We start from the raw sequence: 16582 nt of genomic DNA, 5'->3' as shown, positions 1-16582 counted from the left end.
GTCCCCCCCTCGCCAATCTTTCACGAAAAACACCCGTCTAGCTGAATCCACTGTAAAAAATTTCCCCCACTCTTTATCTGTGCCTAAATCAAAACGTGGATTCCATGAACAAAGCTTCTTTCTTATAACTGCACGCATGTGGAACTCTGTTCCGTCTGTCTGCTTCCCACCTAACTACAACTTGGATGTCTTCAAGTCCAACGTTAACAAATTCCTAATGAACCGCCCTATTAAGTAAACACTTCATTAAATCTCCACACTAACGTACTGTACTTGCAATAACCCTTATCCCTGAGTGGCTTCCGGGCCTTGGTAAGTGGTGACTACCGTGTAAAAAAAAAAAAAAAGTACACAACGAATTATGGTTTCATTATAAAACCATTAACACATAAAGAATGTGATCACGTGAAAATGAAAATGTTTTTTCCGTTATATGATACAACGAATGTAGTTTTAACAATTTGATTATGACTTTTTAATGCTGTCATTTGAGGGCAAACCAACTAATACTTTTATTATGACTATCTGTGCCATATGATAATAGGTTATAATAGGTTAAGTAAGTATAAATTATGTTTCAGTAATATATTAAGAATACTTTCTTTCGAGGATATAATGGCAAGAACGACTCAAACAATTTTTTTTTAAATACTAACTGTTCCGATCTGGCATTGCCCAGCAGTGCGTTTCTACATTGTTTTTTTTTATTTTTATTACTTTTGTTCTAAAGTAAAATAACTATGTATTGACCAATATAGATTTATGTTTCTTTTTTGTAGATGTCATCCGTATGAAAAATTAAGTTGATGCAGTTAAAATTTTCTGTAAAGAATTGAATCGTTTTATTGTTTCCAAAAACATGCCGCAACAATCCATGAAAATAACTGACAAACCAAAATTAAATATCAATTTTCAAAGAAAAAAGCTATCGATGATAAAACTTGAGAAAAAGACTGACCGTACTTTATCTATTAGACTTTTTTGTTGTCGTTTAAGTAATTTTTTGTATGAACTAGTTATATTTACCCGGCCTTACCCATGTAGAAATCCTGTGAAGTTGTAACATTTTTTTTTAAATGTTAACGTCTTTGGTGAATAATATTAGATATTGTTGTAAACTTGCAAACCAGTAACAATCAAACCAAACACAGTGATCCAACTAATAAAAAATGTATAAACAAAGTATGTTACAGAAGTACACGTCATGATTCTGGGGTCATAACTGCCATGAATCATTACCGTGTTGTTTTAGATTGTACATATTTATTGTCTAGTTAAGTCAATTAATTCCTGAAATAGGTATATCAACCCCATAACAGATATTGAGATTATTCTGGAATAGAATATTATTTTTTTTTAAGTTAAAAATACAGATTTTAATTAAATTTTGGTAAATGTGCATTTTAGGTTTGTAAATTATTAGATTTAAATAAAACAATAAAAAGTTATTTTATTTATTTATTTTGATAAAACACATTATTAAACCCCAAGACTTAAATGAAACCATAAAAAAGCTTCATTTTTAGTATTATTTACAATTTATTATTAGATCCAAGGCACATTACGTGAAGCATCGACGGCCATTTTTTTTTTTTATTATTAAATTTATATAAAACCATAAAAACCTATTTTGGATGAGACACTTTATTAGACCCCAAGACTTAAAAAAAACAAACATAAAAAAAGTCCATTATTATTATTATTATCAGGTGAACAAGAAAGTTCTTGCAGTTTTTAACATTTAAATTCAGATTAACATATCTTGGCTCACACAAAAATTTATTGATCGAATAAGCACCATCAGAATCAATACACTTTTGCCAATGTAAAACAAGTGTATTTATGCCAGTAATGTAAAAATCTTGTGTTCTGTTGGTGATGAAGTTGCTGAAGGTGTTTTTGATGTCGCTTAGATTTTTGAAGCATTTTTCATGCTGGAAGTTGTCGAGAAAAAGTGGTAGTCGATAGGTGAGATGTCTGGAAAGTATGGTGGATGAGGCAGAGTTTCATAGCCCAATACATTTCATTTCTGTAGGATCAGTTAAGCAATGTGTGGTCAGGCATTGTTCTGGAGGAAAATTGATCACTTTTCTGTTGATTAATGCTGGGTGTTGTTGTTGAAGTTTCTGATACATTTCATCCATTTGTTGACAGTACTTCGTCGTCGTAATGGTTTTGCCTGCATTCAAAAAACTGTAATTAATGAGACCGGTCGCAGACCACCAAACAGTCAACATGACCTTCTTTTGTTGCAACTGTGACTTCAGAAAGTGTCGTGGAGCTCGTTGGCATCTAACCACTGAGCTGAGCGACGCCAGTTGTCGTAAAGAACCCACTTTTCATCGCAAGTCATAACCCAGTTGAGAAACAAGTTATTCTTTTTGCATAAAAAAGGGAAGATGACACTTCATAATGGCATTTCTTTTGATTATCGTTCAATTCGTGAAGCACCCATTTATCAAATTTTTTTTTGTCTTTCTCAAGTGGTTAGAAATCGTCGTATATGTTACGTCTAATTCAGAAGCAAGTTCTTGAACAGTTGTTCATGGATTGGCTTCGTCTAAAGCTTTAATTAATTGATCATTGTCAACATCCGATGGCCGACCACTACGCTCATTATCACCTTCAAGACTCTCGTCACTGCCACAAAATCCCTTAAACCACCATTCTGCTCTATGTTCAGTAATGGTTCCTGGGTCAAACGCTTTATTGATACCACGAGCTGTTTTAGCAGCTTTTCAGCCTAGCTTGAATTGAAATTTAAAAAATGGTGCGAATTTGTTTTTGTTTTTTTCATCTTGTTTTCAACGTTCTAAAAAGAAGATAATTGTTTCAAAATGATTGTAATTTAAACGATTAGATAGAGCGAAAAAACACTCTTTAAAATAGTATATAAAATAAAGGTATTATAATGAAAATTTATTTGAAAACACATCATTTGAAATCAAAATTAAAAATTCAGCAAGAACTTTCTTCTCAACCTTATATTACTCACTAGGAGTTTTCACACGGACCATCATCTAAGAATTCTCTTTAAAAACAGCCTGTGGTGTTCCCTGAAATCTGAGTGAGAAGTTTCCCAAGATTCCCAGTACTCTCCACCTCTTTTAACAACCTTTGCAAATTAATTTGCGTTATCGCCATAGCCGTCTACCATTGATTTCTTATTGGTTACGAATATTGGTCTCCACTGGGATATGGTTAGCAATAAGCCTCCCCAAGGTTCCAGTCCTCCTCGCACTAATCCAACAGAGGTCTGGTTAGTGTTTTCTCTCCTCAGTCTTTCCATCCTCCTTATTGGTGCGGCACCAGTTTATGGTGACAAAAAATATTATTATTATTATTATTATTATTATTATTAAAATAACTTAAAATAATATTAAAACTATTAAAATAGCTTTTTTAATTTATGCATCTGAAATGCACATTACCTACATTTGAATAAAAATGTATTAACTAACTAAATAATTTTTCATAATTTAAATACAACAATCATGTAAATACACCAGTATCTTCAGACAGCCTAATCTTGTAGCGCCAGAAATAACAGTATTTATTAATTAAAATTTTGTATAGGTTAGTATCATTAGTAGTTGCTAAAACCGTTAGCTTTACAGGTCCGACTAGATTTGGATTCGGCTTCACCAATTCCATATTTCGTTAGAGTCTATACTGCATAATTCCCACAAAGTTTAAAACTAAAATTTGGAAGATGCGACCACTTACTTGACCATTCTCCAAAGAGAGGTAGATTTTTATCCACATATAAATAACCATTGTCACCAACATTGTAAGTTCCATGTTTGTTTGCCATGTCTCCGACGGCACATCTCGGATGGTTGTGGATGTCACATTCTTCGTAGCCATTCTGAAAAGAAGAGCAGGTGGAATTTGCTTTTATTTCATTTTTATTTAGTTGATAAAATAATTAACAATGATCATTCAATTCATTGAATTTCTAATCAGTTGGTAAAAAATAAACCAATATTTATTTTTTTTTAAAATTAGTCAATTGATTGAACTTTTAATAAGTTATATATTTTTAAAATAATTCAATTAACAGAACTTTTAATCAGTATCTTTTTGTTGTGACGGAACTAACCTATGTTACCTACTTATAAACTATTCCAATCTCAGTCAGTCGATATCCGGTGGACCAACCTAGGTCGTCCGTCGGCTACGGCGAAAACCCACCTATTGTATGCTTTGCAATAATGTTGTTACTTTATTTTGGCGTTCTGTTTTTCTTGTAACCCTTAACAGGGCTATAACAGTGGCGACGTCGGATTTCGAACTCACAAAGGTCACTCTAATTTAAAATATCCCCTCCATTCAAAATTTTTTACGTTGGAAAGCTGAATTAAATCAAGCAAGTTTTCAGAAAACACTGATGAAAGGAAAAAGAAAGGAACTCGTGAAAACCTAATAAGTGCGAATTGCAAACTCGTAGAAAGTAAGAATATTTTCATTTTTTTTTCTTCTCTTCTCACGAAATCCGGGCGCACCCGTGAATACAAATAAAGAGAATGTTTGTTTTTTCTCACATCATTTTTGGTCACGGTCAACATTTTTTTTCTCTGTTCTATGGGAAAAGACATTTGCTTTGAAAAGTATTGAATATTTCTGTTGACATATATATTTTTTCTCGTCTATGAAAAAGACATTCTTCTTGGAAGAAATATTCTTTCCAAGGAATTTTAAATTGTATATTCAACGTTCGTTTGCAAAGGGACTGAAGGAAACGAAATACTGTTTCTTTTTCCCCCAGTTCTAAAAATACTAAAAACGGATCAATTGGAACACAGTGTTTTAAAATTTCTGTAAATTCAGTATTTTATCCATCATACAAAAATGGACCAATTATTAAAACTGCAAATTGAACAAAAACGCGCAGAGGAAAGATAACAATTATTTGAACACCATAAGCGTTCAGCTGAAAGACAACGAGGACAACTAATGAGGCTAGAGACTTAGCAATATGAAAATCAACAGTACATAAAAGAGCTGCCTACTGAAGTCATAAAAAATAATACGTCCACCTATAATAATACCGCATTTTCACAAGATTCAATATGGAATGCGATTGATAATTTCTGCTAGAGACCTGAAGAATGGTAAATCATTTGATGCTTATTTTCATCGGCATGGAGATTTTTTTTTTTTTTTTTTTTGTATTGACTGCAAACGGTGGTCAACCAGAAAAGGGAAAGAACGGAAACTAGAGACGGCCGAGCATAACAAGTTTATGGATTTTAATTTACCACGTAAAAAATCGGAATTATCTTTCGCTGAGACGGTGGAACTTCTTACAGAACTATTTAGCCCGAAAGTCTCTTTATTCCATTTGTGTTGGTTATGTCTGAATTTGCAGAAGAATGACGAAATGATTTTGCAACATACGCAGTCATGGTAAATAAACATTCCGACGAATTCAAACTTGAAGAACTCAGTGCAGACAATTTTAAATGCTTAGTATTTGTGAAAGGACTTACTTCTGGTTAAGATGCAGAAATTAGGAGGCATGTCCAAAAAAAATTAGAAAATGAACCAAACGTAACCATACAAAAGTTAATGAAAGATTGCCAATAAATAGAAATTATTAAAAAAGATTCGATGGATATTGAAGCTGAAGTCGTGCAGCAAACAAACAATTAAAAAACACGTAAAAAAATAAAACACAAGTTAGGAAAAAAGGACACACATAGCTAAGAAAGAATTTGAAGAAAGAAAAATCCCGTCTCCGTGTAATCGATGTGGAAATTTGCATTGGGTATTGGACTGTCCATATTTGTCAAGAAAATGTTTAATATGCAATTAAAAAAATGGGTCAGAAAGGTACTCATTGCAGAAATAAAAACCCGAGTGTGCTTGGCGGAGACTGAAAATAACGGTTGTGAAAATACGTGACTATAAATATTAATGATAAAAAATAAACTCGATTTGGGTTCCGACTTTTCCATAGTAAATTTAAATACCTGGAAAAAAAATTGAATAAACGCACAGTGCTGAGAACGCACAAAAGAGCAAAGACCGCTAACGGTATGCAAATTAAAATCGAAGGTGAATTTTTAGCGAACGTCACATTATTGGGAAAGACAAAAAAATTCAAAGCTTTTGTATTAAGGAATACTACTAACCTACTCGGCTTGGGCTGGATTCATGAACTTAAGTTATGGAACCAGCCAATCAATTATTGTTGCAAAACAAAAATTAAAAGTACAACAGACGCCCATGCCTTGAAAAACAAATTAAAAGGAAACTTTTTTGTTCTATGTCACGAAAAGCCAAACAGAGGGCGCAAACAAACCGATACTGTTGTAGACTGAACAAAAGTAGCTCTCCCCCAACGACAAACCAAGAAGCCAAAAACAGGCCGGGGACGCTATCGCTAGTCCTTAAGTGGTAACACCCTCATCAACCGACCCAGTCGTAAATGTCTAGGCGATTGCAGGCGATTTTTCACCAGATACACCGCAACAGGTACCAGTCGCAACTTTCTCTCCCAGTATTGGGACATTATTTACTGGGAGTCAACGCCACTCAAAAATATTACGTGCAGCAAAAAAAAAATACTCAAACTGTTTTTTTACAATATGGAAGGACCGTTTTACCCGATGTCTTTTCAAAATAGACAGTTCATCAGGTTTACAACACTGGGACAATATCGCCTCTTGTCTGATTGATTGTTACAATGGAGGTTCTATCTGAGGTTCATTGACCCTTAATTCTTGTGGTGGAGTCTATCCACACAAGTAATCAACTGTTTTATTAAATCCTCGCGATTAATACATGAGAAAATGGCAATAAAACGTTTCTCTTACAGGTCAAAGGAGAAAATTTCGCCATAAACAATGAATCCCCCAAGACGTAGATGCTATTGAAACCGTCTACGACACGTTTGATATTGAGCCTCCTCAAATCACGTCAGAACTACGGCGTTCAGGCAAGGAAAATCATCGAGCCGTTCATGGTCTACCCAAAGAGGAAAAAAATACTGATACATCGTCCGGAGTTATCAGCTTCTTACCTACTAATAGACTATTCCAATCTCAATAAATACCGGAAGACTAAGCCGTAAGGTGTCAGTCGATATCCGGTGGATCAACCTACAACGGACAACCTACCTATTGTATGCTTTGCAATTTACTTTATTTTGGCGTTGTTTTTCTTTGTAACCTTTTAACAGGACTATAACACTTTTTCTTCGGTCCTGGATATGACCTTAAACTATATCCGATGGTGAGGCCCCAGCCACCCTTTAATTGCCATTGCTCCCAGGTCCACTCTGACCCTGAGTGGTAGTACCTGTTAGGGTCCCAACTATGGGTTAAATGGAAACCGACTTAAAAAAAAAAATATATGTATATACTCTATTAAAAATTGTTCTTCATAATCACTGGATTCGGCATTAAATAACCTGAAAAGGATTGATATGCCGTAAAACGAAAACAAACACTTTTTTAAATAATTTAATTTAATCAGTTGGTAAATAACCATTATTTATTTTTATAAAATATTCTAATTAATTGAACCTTTAATTAGTTGGTAAAAAATAATTATTTGTTTTAAAATTCAATTGATTATACATAAGCTAGTAAAAAAATAAATGATCTTTTTTAATCATTCATATGTTAGTAAAGGTTAGGTTTATAATTTGAAAATAACGTTAGGTTAGGGATAGGGTTATAATTTGAAAATATTAGGATTATAATATACATATAATATACGTTAGTAAGTGTTAGGATTATCATTTGAAAATAACATACATTAGCCAGGGTTATAATTCCAAAATAACATTAGTTAGTGTAATAATCTGAAAATAACATACGTTGGTGTTGACGTCGAACGGATTGTAAACCTCTCCGACTCTGCTGCAGGCCCTCTGGACGGCCTCTTCCATGCTCACCCTCCTCTCTTCTTCAATATGTTCCTTGTGTTCGCCTTCATCGGAACTATTTCCATTTATACCTTCGGGTTCACGGTCAGCAAACTGTTCTTCCCAAACGGGATTACGGTGGATGCGCCAGTCATGATTCCTGCTCTAAAATTCAAACAGAAAATCAACTCAGAAAAGAACAATAAATTGTTTGTCTGTCAAATTTCATTGATCAAAGAGAAAGAAAAAATGTGTGTACATGTCATATAATGTAATAGTGATGTGGTTTGCAAAACAACAGAAGTCGCTCACCCACCGATAGTTAAAAAGAAGGACGTGATGAAAAGATAAGTTGTCTCTGGCTCGAGCTAAGAGACGAAGCAGACGTGTTTTGGGGGGACTTCTTCACTCCCCTTTAAACAGTGTTGTGGTGCAAAACTCAATGTGTAATCCTCTGCAGAGGAATTTAAAGAAAAATCAGACTAGCACAATATATTAATTTAATAATTTAAATTTAATATTAAAACATATGTGTTGTTCTGACTAGTGATGCAACGATCCCAAAATTTTTCCCAATTCCGATACAATTACCGGTTGTTCTAAATTCTCGGTCCCGATTCTAAAATCGCCTAAAAGGTAGCATTTTATTTTTTAGGGGGGGGGCTAATCCTCATCTGTTCTCAAACATAGCTATAATTTATTTGGACAAAGTTTTTAATGCTTTCCCTTCATGTACTGTCGCCAAAATTTTGATAAACTCATTATGAGATTTTCCTCTATATTTGTGGCATTTTTTAACTACTCGTGCTTATTTTTATTTATGACATTTTTAGTTGATGCCATTTTTACCTAAATCCGTTATTATGATCAATAAATTTTAGTTTTAATGGTAATTTCAGTTTATCATTTAGAAAATTAAGTTTTAAAGATAATCGTTTCTTGAATCGGAAATAAGGCCAAAATCTTTCCGATTTCAAATAATCGTCCCAACACTAGTTAAGCATGGATAATGAGATTACAGCAAACTCTTATGATCAACATCAAACGTTTCATCTCGGTGACGCGACATTGTTGTCAAGCTGTGACTTCTTAAAACAGGAAAACTTTAATAGTAAGTAGAATCTTTCTTGAATTATTTGCATTCTTTGTTCTTATCTTAGTGCTATTAACTCAAAGGTGTAACCTCCGACCTTCTTCAGGTGTATCACGTCGAATTCTGCAATCTTTCTGTCAAACCCAGAAATCTGTAAGTACCCATTGCATAACGGATAAAGTAATAGGGAAAATTCAGTTATAATCTGTGTAACTCGAGAAATCATAGCTATAACTGTGGCAAACATTAAAATCCATAAAAATAAAAATACATGTACTTAGTGCTAGTATCTGGAGAGAATGCTGAATTTGTAGTCAGAGACATAGTTGATTAGGATACAGTTCTGAGTCGAGGAAGAATTGTAGAGATAATACCAGTAACTAACGCTATGTTGTATGTTTAGCCTAAGGCACATGAAGACCTGGACATCTGATACTAGTTTGGATTTTCTAGTTAAGGGGTGAGTGTTATGAATATAGACTCACAATCTGTGCATGTGTCTGCCTGAGTCGTTACGGTGGTGGTAACCAGATATGCTAAAGTGGTTCTGGAGATTGAAGGTTTAAATCTTCAGTGCAAGCGATACTAAAAATATAATTGCCAATTACTTAAGACTTCTAACTAGTCATGACTGACAGAAAGAGAACATGATACACATGCGAATTAAATAAGCGTTCCGTTCGAAATTCTGTACAGATTTAGTTAGTTTGACAAAAAGATTGCTGAAGAAACTGGAAGTTTACATCGGTTAAAATGTTGTGTTAATAAGAGATAAGAACAATAGTCCAAATAATCTGAAGAATTTAAATCATCAATCCTCATCTCAAAAATTCAGAAACATAAAATCTGTCTTTCACTTTTTTTTTTTTTTTTAAATTCGAAGCACAATCGATTTTGCACAAATCCCAGGCACAAAATTGCTTTTTAACAAAATAAACACCCTTTTTTTACGATGGCCGGAATATCGGAAAACTCAACAACACTAGTAAACTCGTAAAGCCCAACCATTCCATCGCCATGATGGGACAATAGCAACGTGGTAATATCATAGCTAGTAAAGCTCTGGTGAAAATCCAGGAGCAGTTAGTATTAGGATATGTCGTTCTCTGGTCTTCTCTATCTCTTCGTATGACAAGCAAATATGTATCAGACAAGGAACAACAAATCAAATGAAGGAAAGCGACAATGTTGTTTCTGCACTCCTTTTTGTGTTCTAGGCCAAACCTTCACCGACATCGCTTCCAGCCACTGTCTTGCTGCTTTTGGGGTTGGGGGTAAAACTTGCAACCTTCCAGGTTAACAAACTTCATGCAGACCGGACTATCCTGAGGCATGATCTTCGTGTGCTTTATATGCAGAAATTTAATTCATTTAACAGTAACAAGAGTTTGTATGAATGAGAACGTTACGGCTTTGTTAATCAGCTTGATACCATAATTGATATTGTTTTAAGATTTTAATTGTTCTAATTATTTATAGTTTGCTATTAACTCATTAAGTGGTCTATCTGTTACCATTTTGTATCTATCACTTTCACCCTCGCCCAGTTGTGCAACATTCGACTCTTATAGATTAGACTATTTGGGGGGGGGGCATGATGGCAAAAAGAATAAGAGAAATATGTAATCCAGAACACAGAAAGACTAATCACCACAACAATATGTAACGCTGTTCTCATTAATGGACCCAAACTTTATATGCAGAGACAATCACACAGGAAGTTAGAACTTAGACATAAACTTTTCAGAAATGTTATTTATTTTCTTCGTTTATAACAACAGTCACTGATGCGTATTTTATACCAGTATGTTCTCTCTTTCTGACCGCCATGTCAGCTGGTTGTCAATACCCGGCATTATACACAGCTCGCGGTCAATACACGGCACCAGACATAGCTGGTTCTTAATCGAAAGGATAAAGGGAAGAGCCGTCGCATGCTTGTCGGACGTATCTTCCTACTCGCTACGCGTCCTTTTTTCCTTCTCTTCCTTCCGATCTCTATGCCTATATATGAATTCGGCTTCGTGACGTCATGCACACGTCATGGCTTAAAATGGTGACGGAACATTTGTCGCTTAATGTCAGAACTAGCTTACGTTACAGTCCCTTGTTTTCTAAAATAGTCCTATTTGATTAGACACGATAATTTGGGGGCAAATCATCAGGCGTTTTATTTTGGCAAGATAAAGCGAAAAACCACTTCTCTACAAAGATAAAGTTACACCCAAGGTCGATTTAACATGAAGAATCTAGCTCTCCCTCAAGTGGGAGTTTAGATCAGATATAAATATAAAAGTTATAGTCTCGCCAGCACTCTCTAACGAATAAGGGTTCCTCAAGCGATACACAATAAACTCATCCTCACTCTGAAAGGAAGAGATAATACCTAGGATAGAATAGCCTTCCGAGGCTGTACAAAGTAATAAGATGATATCGTGAGCACTAAAAAATAATGTCTCCTATTTTTTTTTTTATTCCACCCAAATCTATCAGAGGGAATTGCAAATTCCATTTTATAATGACTGAACTTATGCATTCATGATCTGAAATTTTCATCCGTATGTTGCAGATAGTGACGGTGTGCGACTCTAAGAAAGCAACCCCTGCCAGGGACGTGTGCTAGAAGCACAGATGTGTCATTGAATTCCTCCATGCAAGAAAAAATGAACCGATCAACATTAACCGGCGCCTGTTGAATATTTTTATGAAACCGATTCACTTGATATCAGCACAGTTAGGATATGAATTCGTCGATTTCAGAGTGACGACAGAGAGGTGAGTGACATGCTGGACGTCCATGACAAAAGTGCATTGAAAATGGTAGTGACCATGTAGAAAAAATAAAATCTGAACAAAAAAAGTAGCTCGTAATAATGGTACCATTCCTGTCTTCGTAGGTCTTCAACATTGTTTTTAGTTAAAAAAAAATAGGCCTTACTTTTGAAACGAAACTATATATATATATATATATATATATATATATATATATATATATATATATATATATATATATATATATATATTTAAAATAAATTACTTTTTGATATTAGAGCTGTAGTAGGAGTATGTGGACACTGGATTTTTCTTCCCCAAATGCAAGGTGGTACAGTGGTACACTTGTTTACAGCTAGATAATAGAAGAGAGAGTGAATGAGGTATCTCCTCTAGAGAGAGAGAGAGAGAGAGAGAGAGAGAGAGAGAGAGAGAGAGAGAGAGAGAGAGGAGATACCTCATTCACTCTCTCTTCTATTATCTAGCTGTAAACAAGTGTACCACCTTGCATTTTGGGAAGAAAAATCCAGTGTCCACATACTCCTACTACAGCTCTAATATCAAAAAGTAATTTATTTTAAACAACACTAAATTTGTGAACTCTTCATGCTAATACAATTTTTTTAATGGGCATAATTACAATCGATGCGCTTTCAACATCAACCGTTTTCATCCTAAATAAACGAAACGAAATTTGAGACCTGGATTCTGTTTAACATGTCCGCTAAGTCATAAAATTAGTTCTTTTGTTTGGAAGATTTATTGTATCTTGATGGTCTCTAATACGAAACAATTATTTTAAACAAGATGTACACATTCCTCCTGTATATTCTCGAGCCTTTTTAATCGTCCGTTTCATTTCGCGCGTTTTCTTATTATTTATATTAATTTTCCATATATAATTCGAAAGTGTTGTATTCCGTTTATAACGTTCAGGACGGGTTCATAATAAATTATGAATAAGTGTAAGTAGAAACCTAAATAAGGGCAAGAAATTGCACCACAAAACATCAAAGAAGTCAAAACGCGAAAATATAGATTACATGCCTTAGTAATGATGAGAATATTTACCGTGAAAAGCACGAAACTGGCAAAAATTGAATGTGCGCACGAAAACAAACATAGCAACCATTGAAAACAATACGGAATATATTAGATAATAAAGGCCTGAATATCATAAACCTTCTTGTCCGCAACAATTTTAGATGTGATATTCGTTCAAAACAGAGGCGAATACCCCTAAAAATCAACTTTCTAATGGCCAACATTTTATTTTTAAAATAAGAAAAGATCCCCTATTCTAACCCATTGTGTCCCATTTTGGAACGATCAAGCTCCTTAAAATGAGGCATTCTGGGTTGATATTTTTTTTTTAAAAAGTCCATATGTTTTGTTCCTTACATTAAAAACTTACCTTGTATTTGTTAGTTAATAGTTTTATTAAAAAAGTTTTGTAAATATGTATATAAAAAAATGCACCCTGCATGAAAAAATAATTCTTGGTCGTGAAAATCTGAACACGACTGTTATTTTATTTTTGTTCACAGAGGCAATGTGCGAAATCTCTCCTTTTGTTTTTCTAGACAAATTGGTGTCCTTATTCATGCCTTGATCCGAATATTATATTTTACTTAATATATAATACTAAAGAATGTAAACAGTGTGCTACATTCAAATCTTTGGATTTTCTCTAAAGAATAAGCCTTACTTAGCCATTTGTAAACGTTGCATAAGCTGGCACCATGGCGAAACGCCAAAAACTTGAATACTCTGTGAAACAAGCTATTGTGAAGCTATACAAGGAAAATCACACCATGCAGGTGAGTATGGCTGAGAGATTTGGGTGGTTGTTTGATCGCATTAATTGGTGGAAGGTGAAATATAGACTTAATAGTGTTTTTTTTTTTTAGGTTGTTGGAAGTTTTTTTTTTTAGGTGCGTTGTAATTTTATGCATGTGTTGGCCGTGGTTGAAAACCATTGGTATGCGTTTGTTAATGTTTGTTTTTTGTTGTTTTTTTTGTACTGGAGAAGACGGGATCTGTCAATTTTATTAGTTTTTTATGGCTTGTTTAATATACTTAATGGGATATTGATTATTGATGAATTTTTGCGTAAGCTTTGTGATATGGTGTATGTAGTCTAGGGGGTCGGAGCAGATGCGTTTTATTCGTATGCATGAACTGTAAATGATAGTTTTTTTTAGGTTTAAAGGATGGTTGCTATAGAAATTGAGGAATGTCTGGTTATCAGTGGGTTTAATATAGAGGACATAGATAGTCTATTGTTTGGGATATGATAGTGAAGTCCAAGAATGGGATGGAGTTGTATGAGTGTTCCATGGTAAATTTTATATTGTTATGTGAATTATTGATGTATTCGTGAAAATTCTTTAGGTTGGTTAGTCCATGTGGCCATATGAAAAAATATCATCAATGTATCGGCAATAATGGGACGGTTTTGGGGGAAAGTTTTCAAGAAGTTTGGTTTCTAGCATATGCATAAAAATGTTGGCATAGCTAGGCGCCATTTTAGTGCCCATGGCGGTTCCTTTTATTTGAAGATAATTTTGATTGTTAAATTTAAAATTGTTATGTGTGAGGATGAATTATATAAGCTTACAAATGTCTTTTATTTTGTCGTTAGGGGAATTATTGTGAAGGAGGAATGTTCTACTGGATTCTACTCCCTCGTCATGAGGGATGTTGGTGTATAGAGTTGATACGTCTAATGTGACTAAAATAATTTCTTGTGAAAGATTGTCGATTTGTCCAATAGTGTTGAGAATATATATATATATATATATATATATATATATATATATATATATATATATATATATTGTAAATGATATTTTCTTCTATTTTACTAAATAAAAGAGCATATACTTACCATGCGGCCTTCATTGCTTTTGACATCAATGTAAACCCAGGTTTCTGTTGTGTGACCGTCGGGGAAGACGTATTGCCACTGAAAAATGAATGTATAACTAAATAAATAAATAAAATGAATGTATAACTAAATAAATAAATAAAATGAATGTATAACTAAATAAATAAATAAAATGAATGTATAACTAAATAAATAAAAACAAATGAGAATACTATTTTTTTTTCATTCCTGATTTTTTTAACCAATATTTCCCATTAACAAATATTGCAGTAATTTTTAATTAACTTTTCCGAATTGACAAACCATATATATATATATATATATATATATATATATATATATATACGTATACATACACTCACCCATATATACAAACACATGCACAAATATACACACATATATATACAAATGCATACATACCCACACATACAAACACACATACATACATACATACATACATACATACATATACACACACATACATATAAGAGAGAGAATGAAATATCATCTGTTCGCTAAATTTAACACCAATTGTTATACATTTACCTTCAACAGTCATTTTTTGAAACCGGGTGTAAATATCTTTCAAAGTCGTGCGATTTAATTTGATCGTGGGAATTTTTCATTATCTTTTTTGTTTGTCCAAACCGTGAATATTTCTGTACATTCCAACGATCCCACGAGTTACGTGGGAACCTCAGTTGTCAATGAAAGTAAACGCAAGCTGGAAATCGTAACCAACTTGCATACGTTTTATTTCTTCTTAAATAATAACGAAACCATAGTAATAATTAAAAAAAGAAAATACGCACAAACCGAGATAGACCCTGAATAACGAACATTTCAGCCGAAAACCTGCCGACATCATGCAGAAACGCCCACGTAATAAAGTTTTCAAATCTTTTATTTTCCCGCAAATTCACCAAAGGAAAGATAATTATTAATCAAATAGTTTCTCAATTTTATGATTAAAAGTTAAATGAATCTGAAACAGTTAAATGTTGTGATGTACTATTTTCGCTCGATGTAAACAGTATTGATGGCACGATTCCAATATTTTCCCGAATCCGATACAATTACCGATTCTGATACAATTACTGATTTCGGTTTTTTAAATCGCTAATTAGTTAAATAATTGTTGTTGTTGTTGTTGTTGTTGCTGTTGTTGTTGATGATTTTTGTTGTTGCTGTTGTTGTTGTTTTTGTTGTTGTTTGTTTGTTTGTTTTTTATTTACAATTACTGTGAAACCCCATGAATTTAAGAACGATATCAAGATACAAGAATATAAGTCAGGCAGTGTAGAATTGTTTCAAAAAGTCGCAATAAATAGATTTGGAATTTTATTTCATAAACAATAATATTTAATTGAGTAGCAAAACAAAAAACAATGGAATTAATCTGTTAAGTAGTAAAAATAACACAAAAATGTTTTTTTTTATATATCCACGTAAGTAAACAGAGTTAATCTGAGTTGGACAGAAAGGGAGGGAGAGAGAGAGTTGGTCAACGGATAGGTTTCAGTCGAGATTGAATGTAGATTGGTTTGGGAGAGATTTTTGGTCTTTATAATCCATAAAAGCTGTCTGGTGGATACACGAGATAATGTAAGAACAGAGAGAAAAGCGTGCAAACTCCGAGGATCTGAATGTCATGGATATAAATGTTATATAAAAAATATATAACTTCGCGTCTGGCGTTTTCCTTCGGAAGGAAAGTGTTTTATTTTACAGCCCCTTCAGGGTAAAGACGAACCAGTCATGTATCCTTTTGTCTGGTGTGCATCAGAGAAAGATGTTATTCCTCCTGTTAAAAGAATTGTTTCTTGTTATGTTATTTCCCATTATTGAACGACACGCATGCATGCACACCCACTGGATGATACGAGCATTACAGGTATATATAGAGGCTATATAACACATTGTTAGTTTTATACACATCCGCTATATAACA

General features: G+C 33.7%; 1 protein-coding gene across 1 annotated transcript in view; it reads right to left on the bottom strand.

Moving 5' to 3' along the window:
* The window catches only part of LOC145283539 (uncharacterized), a 139533-nt gene that overhangs the window by 25666 nt on the left and 97285 nt on the right, over window positions 1-16582 (bottom strand). The window contains exons 5-7 of the mRNA XM_080132409.1: window positions 14632-14709; window positions 7829-8041; window positions 3727-3868 (exon numbers count right to left, since the gene is read on the bottom strand). Of these exons, the coding sequence (XP_079988535.1) occupies window positions 3727-3868; window positions 7829-8041; window positions 14632-14709 (433 nt within the window). The remainder of the gene's footprint in view (window positions 1-3726; window positions 3869-7828; window positions 8042-14631; window positions 14710-16582) is intronic.

Source organism: Euprymna scolopes, chromosome 8 (assembly GCF_053919585.1).
Source record: "Euprymna scolopes isolate OS-2025 chromosome 8, ASM5391958v1, whole genome shotgun sequence".
NCBI lineage: Eukaryota > Metazoa > Mollusca > Cephalopoda > Sepiida > Sepiolidae > Euprymna > Euprymna scolopes.
The sequence above is the reverse complement of the archived record's forward strand: the minus strand, read 5'-3'. Positions and strand labels throughout refer to the sequence as shown.